The 13,955-nt window shown below is 53.8% G+C and overlaps 1 protein-coding gene across 4 annotated transcripts; it reads left to right on the top strand.

Moving 5' to 3' along the window:
* The first annotated feature begins 1,560 nt into the window (after positions 1–1,560).
* Positions 1,561–13,580, top strand: AKR1A1 (aldo-keto reductase family 1 member A1). Of its 4 annotated transcripts, none has more exons than XM_043963417.1 (9): positions 1,561–1,696; positions 7,669–7,755; positions 9,324–9,443; positions 9,523–9,674; positions 9,971–10,166; positions 10,411–10,610; positions 13,067–13,139; positions 13,258–13,344; positions 13,442–13,580. In XM_043963417.1, exons 2-9 carry the CDS (start codon positions 7,675–7,677, stop codon positions 13,505–13,507), a joined length of 975 nt encoding a protein of 324 aa, XP_043819352.1. In that variant the 5' UTR covers positions 1,561–1,696; positions 7,669–7,674; the 3' UTR covers positions 13,508–13,580. The 4 variants fall into 4 exon arrangements, with proteins under 4 accessions (XP_043819352.1, XP_043819351.1, XP_043819353.1 ...); XM_043963416.1 differs by lacking the exon at positions 1,561–1,696 and adding an exon at positions 3,769–3,904; XM_043963418.1 differs by lacking the exon at positions 1,561–1,696 and adding an exon at positions 6,877–6,929.
* Positions 13,581–13,955: the final 375 nt, after the last annotated feature.

Below are 13,955 nucleotides of genomic sequence, written 5' to 3'. Positions count from 1 at the left end.
TGAACTATGTTGATTGTCATTCTTATTCAGCTTAAGTTTTTCTTCTTTAACCCCTTTATATTGTCTGTCAGTCTTTTCACCATACAAATGCTTTATAAGATTACTAATTAAAGACAAAAGCAGGTTAGCAAAATTATGAACAAAACAAGCATATCTGGAATTTAAAGAGTTTTCTAAGATTGTCTCAAAAGCACAGCCAGGCCGGGGAAGGGCTGAGCCTGAAGCTGCAAATGCAGGTAGAAAAAGTTGAGCATGCGCATCAGATCTCTGGACTTCCCAGGCAGGGGAAGCTATGGGCTTGGCCATAGGAGGAGTAGAGGGTGGGGTCTGGGGAGGAGGGGAGGGACCAGCGCAATTTGAATCCGACTTGATTTTGAACTCAGGCCTGGATTCCTCTTCCCCCACTTTGCCTCCAGGTGCTAGGGGATTAAAAGCTTCTAGAGGGTGGGTCATTGCCTCCAGGCATGCAAAATTAAAGCAACAATTAGTGTTAGAACTGGGAAAAGCTGCAGGAATCTCTTCAGGTTTCTCTGAAAAAGCATGGTTGGGAGAGGGAGAGATATTTCCTTGTGTGAGTAAGTTGCTGGCTCTTTTAACAAAAATAAAAAGAAAAATAGAAAATCCACAAAAACAAAGCATTAACATGATCTTATCTCCCATTTGTCTGGTTAAACAGACTAAAATCAAAAATAGGGTAATTAGGGAGTTTAAAAGGTCCATTCGAAAAAATTTAAAGGAAAACACAGCCAGTACACCAGTACTTAGCAGTTAAAGGGAGAGGGAGGGGAAATTTCTTACCCAACCAGCAGATCAGAAGACTGAGGGTTAGCTTTCCTCTTCGTGGTCAGCCATCTGTTAAGGGCTAAAATTCTAGCTAAACTGTCTAAAATATCTAATGAGTGGTCGCCAATAAATTATAAGCTTTAGCAAGAGTTAGACTTTTAAGCATTTATTAAGGAGAATAAGAATTTGGTAAAGAGAGAGAAAAAGACCTAGATTCCTATCTATTAAAGGGAGAGCACATTTCTAGCTCCCTTCTCCGCCAGAGTCCCCAGAAAAGAGAGCGCGAGACTGAGCGCCAGTCTCTTCCTTCCTCCTCCCACTAGCCCGCGTCACTTCCTGACTCCTGGTCTTGCCCTCAAAGACCTTCCCTTCATGGGCAGAACTCCTCTACAGTAAGTATCCAGCAGGTGGCGTTATTCCAATCGTTACACAAGGCAGAAACACAGAAATGGCAGGACTTGATTGGAGATGGGGCAGGGCAAGGAATCAAGTTTGGGTTAGGGGCCTGGGTGACTGGGATGATAGAACCCTCTGCCCTCCTTCCCTTCTCCACATGTGAGGCTGCCCGGGCAGGTTGAACTTAGTGCTCTCTTGGTTACTTGACATTCTCCCAACTCCAGCTTCTCCTCTTCCCAGGGCCTGAGATTTCCTGCCACTTCTCCTGCATGATCCCGTGCCAGGGACTCCCAGCTTTCCCAGCTCCTCCAGGTCACCCCTGGGCAGGCCCAGGTTGGACTTTGAAGTTCACGTGGAACAGTGTGTAGCTGAGCAGAAAAATTGAAGACTTAGCAAGCTAGCAAGGGCTGTGCTCAGAGTTGGTCTGACACCTGCTACAGGCAGAGAGCCCAGTGCTGGAGGCAAGGACCAGGCCAGAGCTAGATTGTGTCAGGGGCAGAAGCCAGGTCTAGCTGAGGTAAGTGATGCTGGGGCCAGGAGGAACCAGGGAGTAGAGGGCTTTGCCCAGGTCTCCCCCAGATTATCCTGGTGCTTTGGGGCCCCCAGGTCCTGAACCAGCAAAAGCCTGGAAGGAAGAAAGGTCATTCTGAGATGGACTGGGCATAAGGGCTACAGGAAGCTTCTCTCCTCACTCCCAGCCCAAACTCCTAGGAATGCTGGGATCAGGAAGTTTTCAGAACACTGGGATCCTTGTCTGTCTGTCTCCAGCATTTTCAGCATCACAGAGTTGGAGGGCTGGAAGGGGCCCTGAACACCCTACTCTCCAACTTCCTCCAAGGGAAGGCCGAAGGCCTTAATTGCCCTTTTCTTGGAATTATCCTGTTGTTTGCCTACTTGGCCTTATCTCCCAGAAAAATTGTGAGTTGCAGGGCCCCTGTCCTTTCCATCCTTGAACCTTGGTGAAGCCTAACCATGAAGGAATGTATGTACCATAAAGGAAGGAGGAAGAAAGATAAAAGGGAAAAAAGAAAGCAAGCCTTTATTATCTACTGTGTGTGTCAGGTACCCTGCTAAATGCTGCAGAGATAAATAGAAGGAAAAAGAAAGGTTAAGTCCCATTCCCAAAGGAGATCCCATACTAATAGGGGGAAAAGAGGCACAGAGATTTCTTTCTAAGGCATTAGATGGAAAGGGTCTTCTCAGAGATCTTGTAGAATGAAAATTGGGCTCTGGTGTCTTTGGTACAGCCCAGATTCCCCTCTTTTTGTGAGACAGGGCTCAAGATGCAGAGAGTAGGAGCAAGACTTAGGGTCAGATCCCTTCCTTCTGGTGCCTCAGATACTTCCTGGCTTGACCTTGCCCCAGAACGTCCTGGACTCTAAACCAGAGTTTTAGGGACAGTTTCTAACGTGACTCCCAGCTAACATTTGTGTGGTCCTTTAGAATCAGCAAAATATTTTACTAAGACTTTTATTTTTTTTTTTGCGAGGCAATTGGGGTTAAGTGACTTGCCCAGGGTCACACAGCTAGTGCCAAGTGTCTGAGGCTGGATTTGAACTCAGGTCCTCCTGAGTCCAGGGCCAGTGCTCTATCCACTGCACCACCTAGCTGCCCCTTACTAAGACTTTTTCATTTGATTTTCACAACCGTCCTTCGAAGTCGGGTCAGGAGGGGATTTGTGATTAACCTTTGTTGGGCCGTGGTCCTTGGGGCAGTTCGGTGGAGCCCTTGGCAGGAACAGCTTTGTGGCCTAGGTCCAAGGGGTTCAATTTCAGTGAGAGGTTACTGAAAATCAGATGAAATTGTTTTCTGTTCTCGGTCCCAGGCCCTTTAGGGGTCCCTGGAGCTCCGATTAGAGAGACCTTCCAGGTACTGTTTTTTCTATTTGAGAGATGAGGAAGCTGAGGGTCAGACCTGTGAAATGGACACTGCCCAGGAGGTGTCTGCTCGGGCTTAGAGGGGCCAGTCTTCTGGATCCAGAGGCCAGGCCACTTTCACCAGCCAAGACCCGGGAGCCGCGGCACCCTAGGGACACACGCGGGAGCTGCTGCCGCCTAGAGCTAGAGCACGAGAAGAAGGGCGCCCAGGCGACGGCTCCAAGCCGGACCTCAGTCTCTTAGGCAGGACAAAGATGAGCCAGATCGACAGAGCTCAGAAAGCGTACACGTGGCCATGAGGGCGTGTCTGCGCGCTCGCGTTAGCGCGGCGCCACGCCCCTCCCAGGAAGGAGATGGGGAGGACACCCTCCCCCCACCCTTTACCCCTCAACCCCCGCGCCAATTCCGGGGTTCTCATCGCCTGCCACTCCAGCCTTGGGTCGCTCCTCCCGCAGCCTGCGGACGCAGAACGAAGAGGGAGAAGGCGGGAGCAGGGCCGGAGGGGGCGGGCACAGAACCGAAGGGGGCGGGCACAGAGCTTAGAGGGCGGGCGCAAGGACGGAGTGGGCAGGCCAGGGCCTGGAAGGAAGGCGCAAGGCTGGAGGGGGTGGGCTTAAGGCTGGATGAGGCGTGGCTAAGGAAGGAGGGGCGGGCACAGAGCCAAGAGGGCGGGGTGAAAGTCGGAGGGGCGGTACTAAGGACCGGAGGGGGCGGCCTCAAGGCCAGAGGGGCGTGGCTAGCGACCAGAGGGGCGGGCACGGAGACTAGAAGGAGGGTGCAGGCCCGCTGTGTGAGGTCGCACAGAGATTGGGCTGTGATTCTGGAAGCCGCCTAACTGTGGAGCTCGGGTAAGCTTTGCGCGCGCGCCGTTCCCCCCCCAACCCCCACCCGCCCCCGACGAGCTTCCAGAGTACCCCGTATCTGCAGCAGGGCCGAGGTGGGAAGCGCCGCGATTTAGCCTCCCCCAGCAGTGTGGGTGTAGGTGTGTGACTCCCCTTTGCCCTCGAGCCCCGTGAGTGTGTGCAGGGCACGGGCGGAGGCCTTTTTCCCGTGCCCGGTGCAGCTCAGCCTTCCTCTCGAGGCTAGGATGGCAGGGTCTTGGGGGCAGGGCGTGGTTCTCCCCTCCCCCCCTCATCAGTGCCCCTGCTGATGCCATGTGGGGCTGCAGCTTCTTCCTGCAAGTCGGTGACTGTATACTTAGGGATCTTCCTGCGGGGGCATCTTCTCTCTTTCCAAGGCTCACGAGGGGAGTCAGGGCAGAGGGCCAGGGAGGCACTTCCTCCTTCCCCCGTGGGAGCGGTCAGAGGATGAGAGGCCGTCTTTCCCTCTCTCCCACTTCCCTTTGGGCTCACTCTTGCTCGCCCCTGCACCCTGCTTCCCAGCTTTCCTAATCGGCTCCCTACAAGTTTCCTTCATTCTCCAAGCACTGAATGAATTACCATTCTCCCTGGGGAAACTGAGGCAGTGGAAGGAGGGGGTCACCTCATGGAGGAGGGATTAGAACATCAATCCCAGCTCTTTTATCAGAAGGTGACACCTGCCCATTATGACCTCTCCTTGGGAGGCATCCTTTCCTTCCTGCTCCTGGCTTCAGGTCTTAAAGACTGTTCAGCAAGTATATACAAAAAAAAGATAACCTGAACCCTGAAGGAGCTTTACATTCTTTTGGAAGGGATATACTGCGGAAGCTCGTGCCCAGGAGAGATAACGCTGTCACCTAAGGGGATCAGAACAGGTTTCCCCTAGGGAGTCTGTCACCTGATGTCTCCCCAGCTGCTCAAATAGGGAAGGTCTGGATCTCCCTGCCTCCTGCTGGCCTGGAAATCTGCCCTCCTCCCAACCTTATCTTGCCCTGTTTATTGTCTTTTCCAACAATTTTTATGATAGGCCTAATTTTCATCCTCTAACAACTATTCGAATATACAAAATTGAATGAAACGCGGAGAAAAGAAGGTGGGAATTGATTGTATAGGAAGGTGTGTTTTGCAGGCCAAGATGAGGAGGAGGGCATGCATTTCAGGCTCGGAGGTGGGCGGCTTGGTCAATAACAAGTCAGCCAGTTTGGTTATAATGGACCAGAATAAACCTAAAAAGAAGGTGTGGGGCCATTCTGTGAAGCACTTTGAAGTCCCAAGGCAGGGGAGAGCGGAGATTGCATTTTATCCTAGAGACTCTTGGGAGAGTACCTTAATGATATTCCTGCAGTAGGAAGATTATTGGGGTAGCTGTATGGAGAAGGGAGGAATTTGAGTCCAGGGAAATAGCATCTACAGAGAAGGAGGATGTCTTGGAGAAGGATCTCCTTTCCTCCTACTTGAATTCTGGGCCAGCCCCCCTTGGAGAATGTCCAAGCTGGGGCCAGCCTTGGGCTGCTCTCTTCTGCCCCAAAGTCCCGATGGACTTTGCCTTTCCAGGTGTGAGGGAGAAGCTGTTGTCAGGTGTCTCCCCTCCTACCTGCTGTTGCCTCCCCCTTGGCAGCAGTAGCTGTTGCTTCTTTCTGGCTGTAATTCCAGAGCTCTCCTTGGGGCACTGAAGAACCCCAAGAGGCTCAGCCTGAAGGATCCTTCTCTGTGTCTCCTGCCCTGCCCTACTCAGGAGTCTACCAGCCCCTGCTTCTGAATGGGAAGGGAGTGACTCAGAATGATGGAGCTAGACCAGGTTCCTGGAGGCCCCAGAGTCCCCCGGATGACAAGTAGTCATCCAGCCTCTGTTTGGAGCCCTCTAGCAAGGGGGTCCCACCAGCTCCTGAGGCAGCCCTGGCCACTTGGGGACTACCCCCATTATTAGGAGCTGGAGTTGGCCCAAGGTCACACCTAGAGAGAGCGGCACAGCCAGGCCTGAACCCCACCACCAGGTCTCTGGGTCCTCAGGTTCCCTCTTCCACTTCCCTCCATGTCATATTCACATTCCTTGGTCACTGCTCAGAGAACACAGTCTGGTAAGGAGAGGGACCCCCGGGAGGTGGAGCAGGATCCCTGCCCTCTGGGATTTTATAGTCTTTTTTTTTTTTTTTTGTGAGGCAATTGGGGTTAAGTGACTTGCCCAGGTTCACACAGCTAGTAAGTGTTAAGTGTTTGAGGACAGATTTGAACTCAGTTCTTCCTGAATCCTGGGCCAGTGCTCTATCTACTGCGCCACCTAGCTGCCCCCGGATTTTATAGTCTTAACCTGGGAAAGATGGGAGTTAGCATCATGGCCAAAATAGGCGCATACTCATTTCATTTTATTTATTTATTTTTTTAGTGAGGCAATTGGGGTTAAGTGACTTGCCCAGGGTCACACAGCTAGCAAGTGTTAAGTGTCTGAGGCCAGATTTGAACTCAGGTACTCCCGACTCCAGGGCCGGTACTCTATCCACTGCACCACCTAGCTGCCCCATCTCATTTCATTTTAGCTTGGCTGGCTGGCTCATACATCCCCACACCTGCAGCCCCTCCTCAGATGAGTGGCGCTTATATCCTCCCAGAAGAACCTGCTTCTCTGACCCTGAAGACCAGAAAGAGGGAGTTGAACAAGGGATGTTGTTCAGTCCTGTCCAACTCTTTGTGACCCCATTTGGGATTTTCTAGACAAAGGTACTGGAGTGGTTTTCCATTTTCTTCTCCAGGTCGTTTTACAGATGAGGAAACTGAGGCAAGGAGGGTTAAGTGACTTGCTTAGGGTCAAGCAGATAAGAAGAATCTGAGGCTGGATTTGAACTCATGAAGATGAGTCTTCCTTATTCCAAGCCCTGTGTTCTATCCACTGCTCTGTAGATCTGTCCAAGGTCCTAGCCTTGACCCCACTACTTGCTAACTTCTTCCATCTCTCCCTACATCAGACTGCCTATGCCAACTCCTGGAGGCCTTAGGGGATGAGGGGAGCTGGAGTGCTGTAAGTTATAGGGGCTATGTGTTTTGGGGGGCGAGGGCCTCCTGTTGGCCAAAGAAGGCCCCTTCTCTGGGTCGTACCCCTCAACTTCCTAGTTGTGTGACGTGGGCCTTAGATTCTGCATCAGTAAAATGAGGGGTCTATGCCCCTCTTTTTGTGGTGGGATTAGGGGCTCCCAGGGCCACCAGGAGAAACCACAAGCAATTGGGACAAAACCAGGTCTGTTCACCTGATGCCTCCCTAGCTTCTCAAATAGGGAGGGTCTGGATCTCTCACCCTGGCTCCTACTGCCCTGTTTATTTGCCCCTGCCTGCCTGTCTTCCATCCAGCCCTCTTTAAATGTATGTCTTTTCTGACAACTTTTAGAATAGGCCCAATTTCCACCCTCTAACTCGACTCTTCAACTACACAAAATTGAATGAAAGGGGAAGAAAAGAAGGCGGGAATTGATTATAGGAGACTGTTGAGTTTGCTGAAAAGCGAACGTGTGTCCCCTGACAAGGTGATCTGGGCCCCTCCTGATGTCTTCTATGGCTTCATCAAGGCTGGATTTGTGCACTGGCCGTGGGGTTCTTCTTACCCTGTGATGCTTCCTGGGAGTCTTCCCTTTTTCCTCTGTGCTTCGTGGGTGGCCGGTCATGGGACATTACATCCCTTCCCCAGCCACGGAACATGGGGTGTCCCGTTCCCAGCAGCACTGTGGGGAGTGAATGTGTATAGCTCCCTCCTTCCTGTGTTGCAGGTAACAATGGCGTCCTCCGTCATCCTCCACACTGGACAGAAGATGCCTCTCCTGGGGCTAGGGACCTGGAAGAGTGAGCCTGGGCAGGTGAGGCGGGGGCAGGGTGCAGGGGGACGAAGAGAAGTAGGGAGAACATGGCCTTTGCCCTTATGAGGATTCTAGTGTCCCCCCCCCACGCCCCAGGAAACAGTCAGATGGCAGACACGTAGCAAACAGGACAAGCAGCTACCAACAGTAAGTCCCTGAACTTGGGGCCAGTGGCACCTGGGAAGGCTGTTGAGAGGCCAGTGAGTGGCCCAAGGGTTTGCAAACCCCTGTGTTGTTCACAACAGCCCTTTGAGGTAGAAGGATGGAAATCTCCCCATTCCACAGAAGAAGAATGAGGCTTAGAGAGATGGACTAATGGGGTCTTTGCCCTGGGAAGGGCTAGACCTGGGACAGGAGCCCAGAGCTCTTGGGTCTAAGGCCTGGCAGTGCCCATCTTGTAGATGCTTTCAATGCTAGAAACTGGTGTGGCTGAAGCAGAGGGGACCTTATCAGGGATGGAAGAGGGTAGCGTAGTGGTGGGAGCCTCTTGTGGTGTCCTAGCCTCTCTGTCTGCCCCATAGCAATCAGACCTAGTAGGGCCAGGGAGGAGGGGAAGAGGTGGCTGTGACCAAGCTTTCCAGGGCTCCCTGGTGACTGGACCAGGGCTGAGATGGGCACAGGCTGGAGATGTGTGGGTCCTGTGAAGGACCCCTTCCCCTTGCCCCTGGAGATTGAGGGCCCAGGTGCCAAACCTGTTCTATAATCCCAGCTTTTGGGAAGTGATGGGGGAGGGAGGAGGCGGGAAGCAGGCACCTCCCCTGGGTATGTTGGGGGTGGGAGAAACTGGCCTGGCAGCCTTCCTTGCCCAACCGTAGAGATCACCTTTCTTTGCACCCTGGGACAGGGTGCTGGCACAGTGCAGGGGCAGCTGCTATTGGAAGGCATCGGGAAGCTGGGAAGGAGGGGCTGGGAGGAGGGCTGAAGGTGGGCCTCATGAGGAGAGGTAGCCCGGTGCAGTGGTTGCGCACTGACTTCCTGCCCCCCTTTGCCTGGTCTCAGTTTGCTCATCCGTAAAATGGACATGAATAATCCCCATTATCGCCTCCTTCCCTCACAGGGTTCCTATGAAGCTCAGATGAGATCATGCCCATGAAGGGAAGAGCCCTAGACAGTCAGTTATTAGCATAATGGAGGCCCAGAGGGAGGCTATTCCTGCTGGGCAGAGGGCCCCCTTTCTGGTCCAAGGACTTTGTCAGCTGGCTTCTTGGGGAAGCCTTGCCTGGGCCCAGACTCTGCAGGGGAGCCCAGCCCAGGTCCGGAGTCAGTGCCTTGGGGGTGCACAGAATGAATCTGACAGGAAGAGTTAATGCAGGTGGGAGAGCCAGGGGCTGCCTCCTTCTTCATGGTTCTCTCCTTCCCTTGTCGGGAGTGGGCAAGGGAGCCGGCAGAACAATTGCCGATGTCTGAGCATCTCACTGAGAAAGTGTCTGCCTTCCTTATCCCCATTTCCAGAAGACAAACTGAGGCTGAGGAGCCCTGGGGGAATCTGAGCGTCCAGGTTCTCCTTAGGCACCAGCCTCTTCCCCCTCCCACTTTTCCTGGTTCTGTCCTTGTCACTCCCCGCCCAGGTGAAGGCGGCTGTCAAGTACGCTCTGAGCGTTGGCTACCGCCACATCGACTGCGCGGCCATCTATGGAAACGAGGGAGAGATCGGCGAGGCCTTGAAGGAGAATGTCGGGCCCGGCAAGGTGAGCGAGGGCTGACTGGGGGGAGCCCCCGCAGGGACGGGGCTCAGGAGCAGGTTGGTCACCCCCACCTTCTCCACAGGCTGTGCCCCGGGAAGAAGTGTTTGTGACCTCCAAGCTCTGGAACACCAAGCACCATCCGGAGGATGTGGAGCCTGCCCTCAGGAAGACCCTGGCAGACCTCCAGCTGGACTACCTGGATCTCTACCTGATGCACTGGCCCTATGGCTTTGAGTGAGCCGGAGGTGGGGGTGGGGGTGGGGGAGGCTGGGCAGGCGCAGAAGCGTCTCCAGGGGACAGACTGCCCTGGGGAGCTTGCAGGCCCGTCAGTGAGGCCAGGCTGACCCAGTGCTGGGCACATGGTGTCCAGTCAGCCTTCACGTCCTTTCATCAACCGATGAGGAAGAAGTCTTGTGCTGCTCAGTCATAGGGTGGCTGGCTGAGTGGGTGACAGCCCAAGGGACCCATGCAGGGGGAGGGGGAGGGGGAGGGGGAGGAAGGCCAAGGTCACAGGGCTGTTACTTCCACAGGCGGGGGGACAACGTGTTCCCCAAGAATGATGACGGCACTATCCGCTATGATACCATCCACTACAAGGAGACTTGGAAGGCAATGGAGGCGCTGGTGTCCAAGGGGCTGGTGCGGGCCCTGGGACTCTCCAACTTCAACAGCCGCCAGATCGACGACATTCTCGGCATAGCCACAGTGAGGCCTGCTGTGCTCCAGGTGACCCTGGGCTGGCTGCAGAGGCAGGGCATGGGGGCGCTGCCCGGGGTGTGGGGGCGCTGCCTGGGGTGTGGGGGTGCTACCCAGGGTGTGGGGGTGCTGCCCGGGGTGTGGGGGCGCTGCCTGGGATGTGGGGGTGCTACCCGGGGTGTGGGGGTGCTACCTGGGGTGTGGGGGCGCTGCCTGGGGTGTGGGGGTACTGCCTGTGGCTTGCCACCAACCTTCCCTGCCTTCTCTGGACAAGGTGGAGAGTCACCCTTACCTGGCCCAGAATGAGCTGATTGCTCACTGCCACCAGCGGGGGCTGGAGGTAACGGCCTACAGTCCTCTGGGCTCCCCAGATCGAAGCTGGAGAGACCCCCTAGAGCCGGTCGTGCTGGAGGAGCCTGTGGTCCTTGAGCTGGCCAAGAAGTACGGGAAGTCACCAGCCCAGGTCCTGCTCAGGTACGGCCCAGTAGGAGTGGGGGCTGGGCTAGGGATGAGGGACAGGGAAGAACCCTGGGCTGGAGTTCATGGGGCTGGGCCCAGGGGACACATAGCTGAGGTTGATGGGAGCTGGAGGCACAAGGCTAACCCTCAAGGCCCTGTGCTCTATCCAGACCAGTTTGGAGGACACTCCTCAAGTGTCCCCCAGGTCTTCCTGACACCTTTGCTCAAACCGCAGCCTCTCCTTGGAGGGCCCTTTCCCTGTCTGCCATGAAGCAGCCCACCTACCCTTCAAGGCTCAGCTCAGCCACTTAGACCCTTCCCCATGTGTCCTTGGTGTTTCTCAGCCCTGCCCTTTGGAAGCCTGGCTCTGCCCCTGCCAGGTTGTGTCCCTATGGGGAGTTTAGTTCTGTTCTCTGGGCCTCAGTTTCTTCAGCTGTTAGAATATCTATGATCAGGGGTCAGCTAGGTGGCACAGTGGATAAAGCACCAGCCTTGGATGTAGGAGGACCTGAGTTCAAATCCGGCCTCAGACACTTGACACTTATTAGCTGTGTGACCCTGGGCAAGTCGCTTAGCCCTCATTGCCCCACAAAAAAAATAATAAAATAAACAAAATAGAATATCCATGATTGGTAGCACACCCTTATGAGTAGAGCACTGGGCTCAGTAGGAAAGCCTCCATCTACATCTCACCTTCCCATGCTTAGCGCAGGCATGGCCTTGGGCAGGTGCTTCATAATGAACACTTGTTGACTTGACTTAGCTCCTTGAACCTCAGTTTTCCTGCCTGAAAAGTGGAAAGTCATATCTGTGTTATCAGCCATAGAGAGTTGTCGTAGGGTGAAGGTCGTATTTGTAATGTGCTTCATGAACTTCTAAATCTCTCAGGATTCCAGCTGTCATTAGCCCTTCTCAAACTTCTGGGTCTCAGGGTGCCTTATACGCCTAAAAATAATAGCAAACCCCTCCCCCACAAGAGATTTGTTCATATGAGTCATAGCTGTCGATATTTGCCATATTAGTCAATAAACGTTTATCAAGGGCCCACTATGGGCCAGGCACTGCGCTCAATGGGGGAGACACTCAAGCTACAGACAGGATAAATTGGAGATGATTGACAGAGGGAAGGCATGAGCATTGAGGGGGATGGGGAAAGGGTTCTTGCAGAAGGTGGGATTTTGGCTGGGACTTGAAAGAAGCCAGGGAAGCCTGGAGGTGGAGATGAGGAGGGAGGGCATGCCAGGCAGGAGGCACAACCAGGGCAAATGCTTGGCATCTAGAGATGGGGGGTTTGGTGGGAGGGAACAGCCAGGAGGCCACTGTCACTGGGTCATTGTGTGTGTTTGTGGGGGTGAGGGGTGGGGTGAAGTGAGGTATAAAAAGACTGGAAGGGTAGGAAGGGGCCGGGCTATGGAAGGGTCTGTAAGTCAGAGCATTTTGTGTTTGATTCTGGAAGTGATAGGGAGCTGCCAGGGTTGATTGAGAAGGGGTTGCCATGGCAGGCCCGTATTTGGGAGGATGGCTTTGATAGCTGTGTAAGGTGCCCGAAGGCAGGCCGGCTGACCCCCCATTAGCTGGTGCAATAGTCCAGGTGTGAGGTGATGAGGGCCTGTACAAGGGTGAGGGCAGCATCAGAGGAGAGAAGGGGATGTGACTGAGAGATGTGACAGAGGCAGAGTTGACAGGCCTTGATGATAGCTTGGACATGGGGGGGGGTAGTGAGACAGTGAAGAATCAAGGATGACCCCGGGTGACAGCTGGTATCCACAACAGTAACAGGGAAATTAGGAAGAGAGTGGGAGGGGAGCAGAATAACAAGTTCAATTATAGATTTAAAATGTTTTTGTTTTTGTTCTTGTTTGTGGAGCAGTGAGGGAAGCTAGGAAGTGTCAAGTGCCTGGGGCTGGATTTGAACTCAGGTTCTCCTGAATCCAGGGCCAATGCTCTATCCACTGCACCATCTAGCTGCCCCCATGTTGCACTTAAGATGACTACAAGACATTGAGTGAATTTGAGATGTCCAAAAGGCATTTGGAAATCAGGAAACCCCGATTTCAGATATTACTTCAGATCCTTACCAGCTGTGTGACCCTGGGCAAGTCACATGTATCTTGGTTATCTCATCTGTAAAATGGGGATAGTAATACCCCCTGCCTCCCAGGGTAGTTATATGATAAAATGAAATGTTGTAAACTGCTTTGCTGTGTAAATGCTCTTTATTATTGTCTTAAATTGGCTAGAGAAAACAAGGGAACCACGAGCCTAGCTGCATCCTCTCACTGGTCCTTAGAATGAAGGGATTGAACTAAATAACCACTAAGATCCCTTCCTAAATCCTGTGGGAGACCCCTGACTATTTCCACTAATCCCTGCTGCATTGTGAGCCCCAGCTGGCACTTGGGGACTGGGGGGGGGGACATCCCTGCCGGGCATGACATATTCCCCCCCGGCCCTGCTTTCCCTCCGGGCAGGTGGCAAATCCAGCGGAAGGTGATCTGCATTCCCAAGAGCATCACTCCTTCCCGTATCCTGCAGAACATACAGGTGAGGAGGAAGCAGACTCTGGACTTGGGTGCGGGGAAGGGGCAGCTCTGTGGGTCTTAGGTGGGTGAGAGCCCCAGGAACGTGGTCTGGGCTCAGGACTGTGGGTCTCCCCTCCCAGGTGTTCGACTTCACCCTGACCCCTGAGGAGATGAAGCAGCTGGGGTCTCTGAACAAGAATTGGCGGTATATCGTGCCCATGATAACGGTGAGGGCTGTGCCAGCAGCCGTTGGCCTGGGTGGGGTGGGAGCCACAGGCAGGGCCGAGAAGCCCCCGATACAGCCTTCTGTCTCTGTCTTTGCAGGTGGGTGAGAAACGGGTCCCAAGAGATGCAGGACATCCTCTCTACCCCTTCAACGAGCCCTTTTAAGGCCTGGCCTTAAAAAGATTTTTTCTAGCCTGGGCAAGAGCCGGTATCAATATACACATTGTAGCCTTCACAACTCTGACTGCTCTATGCCTCTTTGTCCTGATGTCATGCTGACCACAATGGCCCCTGTGCTAGCAGCTCCTCCCCTCCCCCCCCTTCTGTCACCCTGGGCAGTGACAGAAGAGCCTCACTGAACCATAGAGGTCTGAAGAGCACAGAGCCTAGAAGGGACCTGAGAGCCCACATGGTCCCATTGTACAGGTGAGGAAACTGAGCCTCAGGAAGGGGGATCAGGGTTACAGAGCAGAACTGGAACCCACGTCTGGCTAGTATACAGCCTACCCTCCATGCTCCAGCTGGGAGAGAGAGAGATTGAGGGAAAGGGGGGAAAAAGAGGCACGTGGGGGGGGGGGTAGGTATGTGCTTGTGATGCATGCTGCGTATGGCT

The sequence above is a fragment of the Dromiciops gliroides genome, chromosome 4 (assembly GCF_019393635.1).
Source record: "Dromiciops gliroides isolate mDroGli1 chromosome 4, mDroGli1.pri, whole genome shotgun sequence".
Classification (NCBI taxonomy): Eukaryota; Metazoa; Chordata; class Mammalia; order Microbiotheria; family Microbiotheriidae; genus Dromiciops; species Dromiciops gliroides.
The sequence above is the reverse complement of the archived record's forward strand: the minus strand, read 5'-3'. Positions and strand labels throughout refer to the sequence as shown.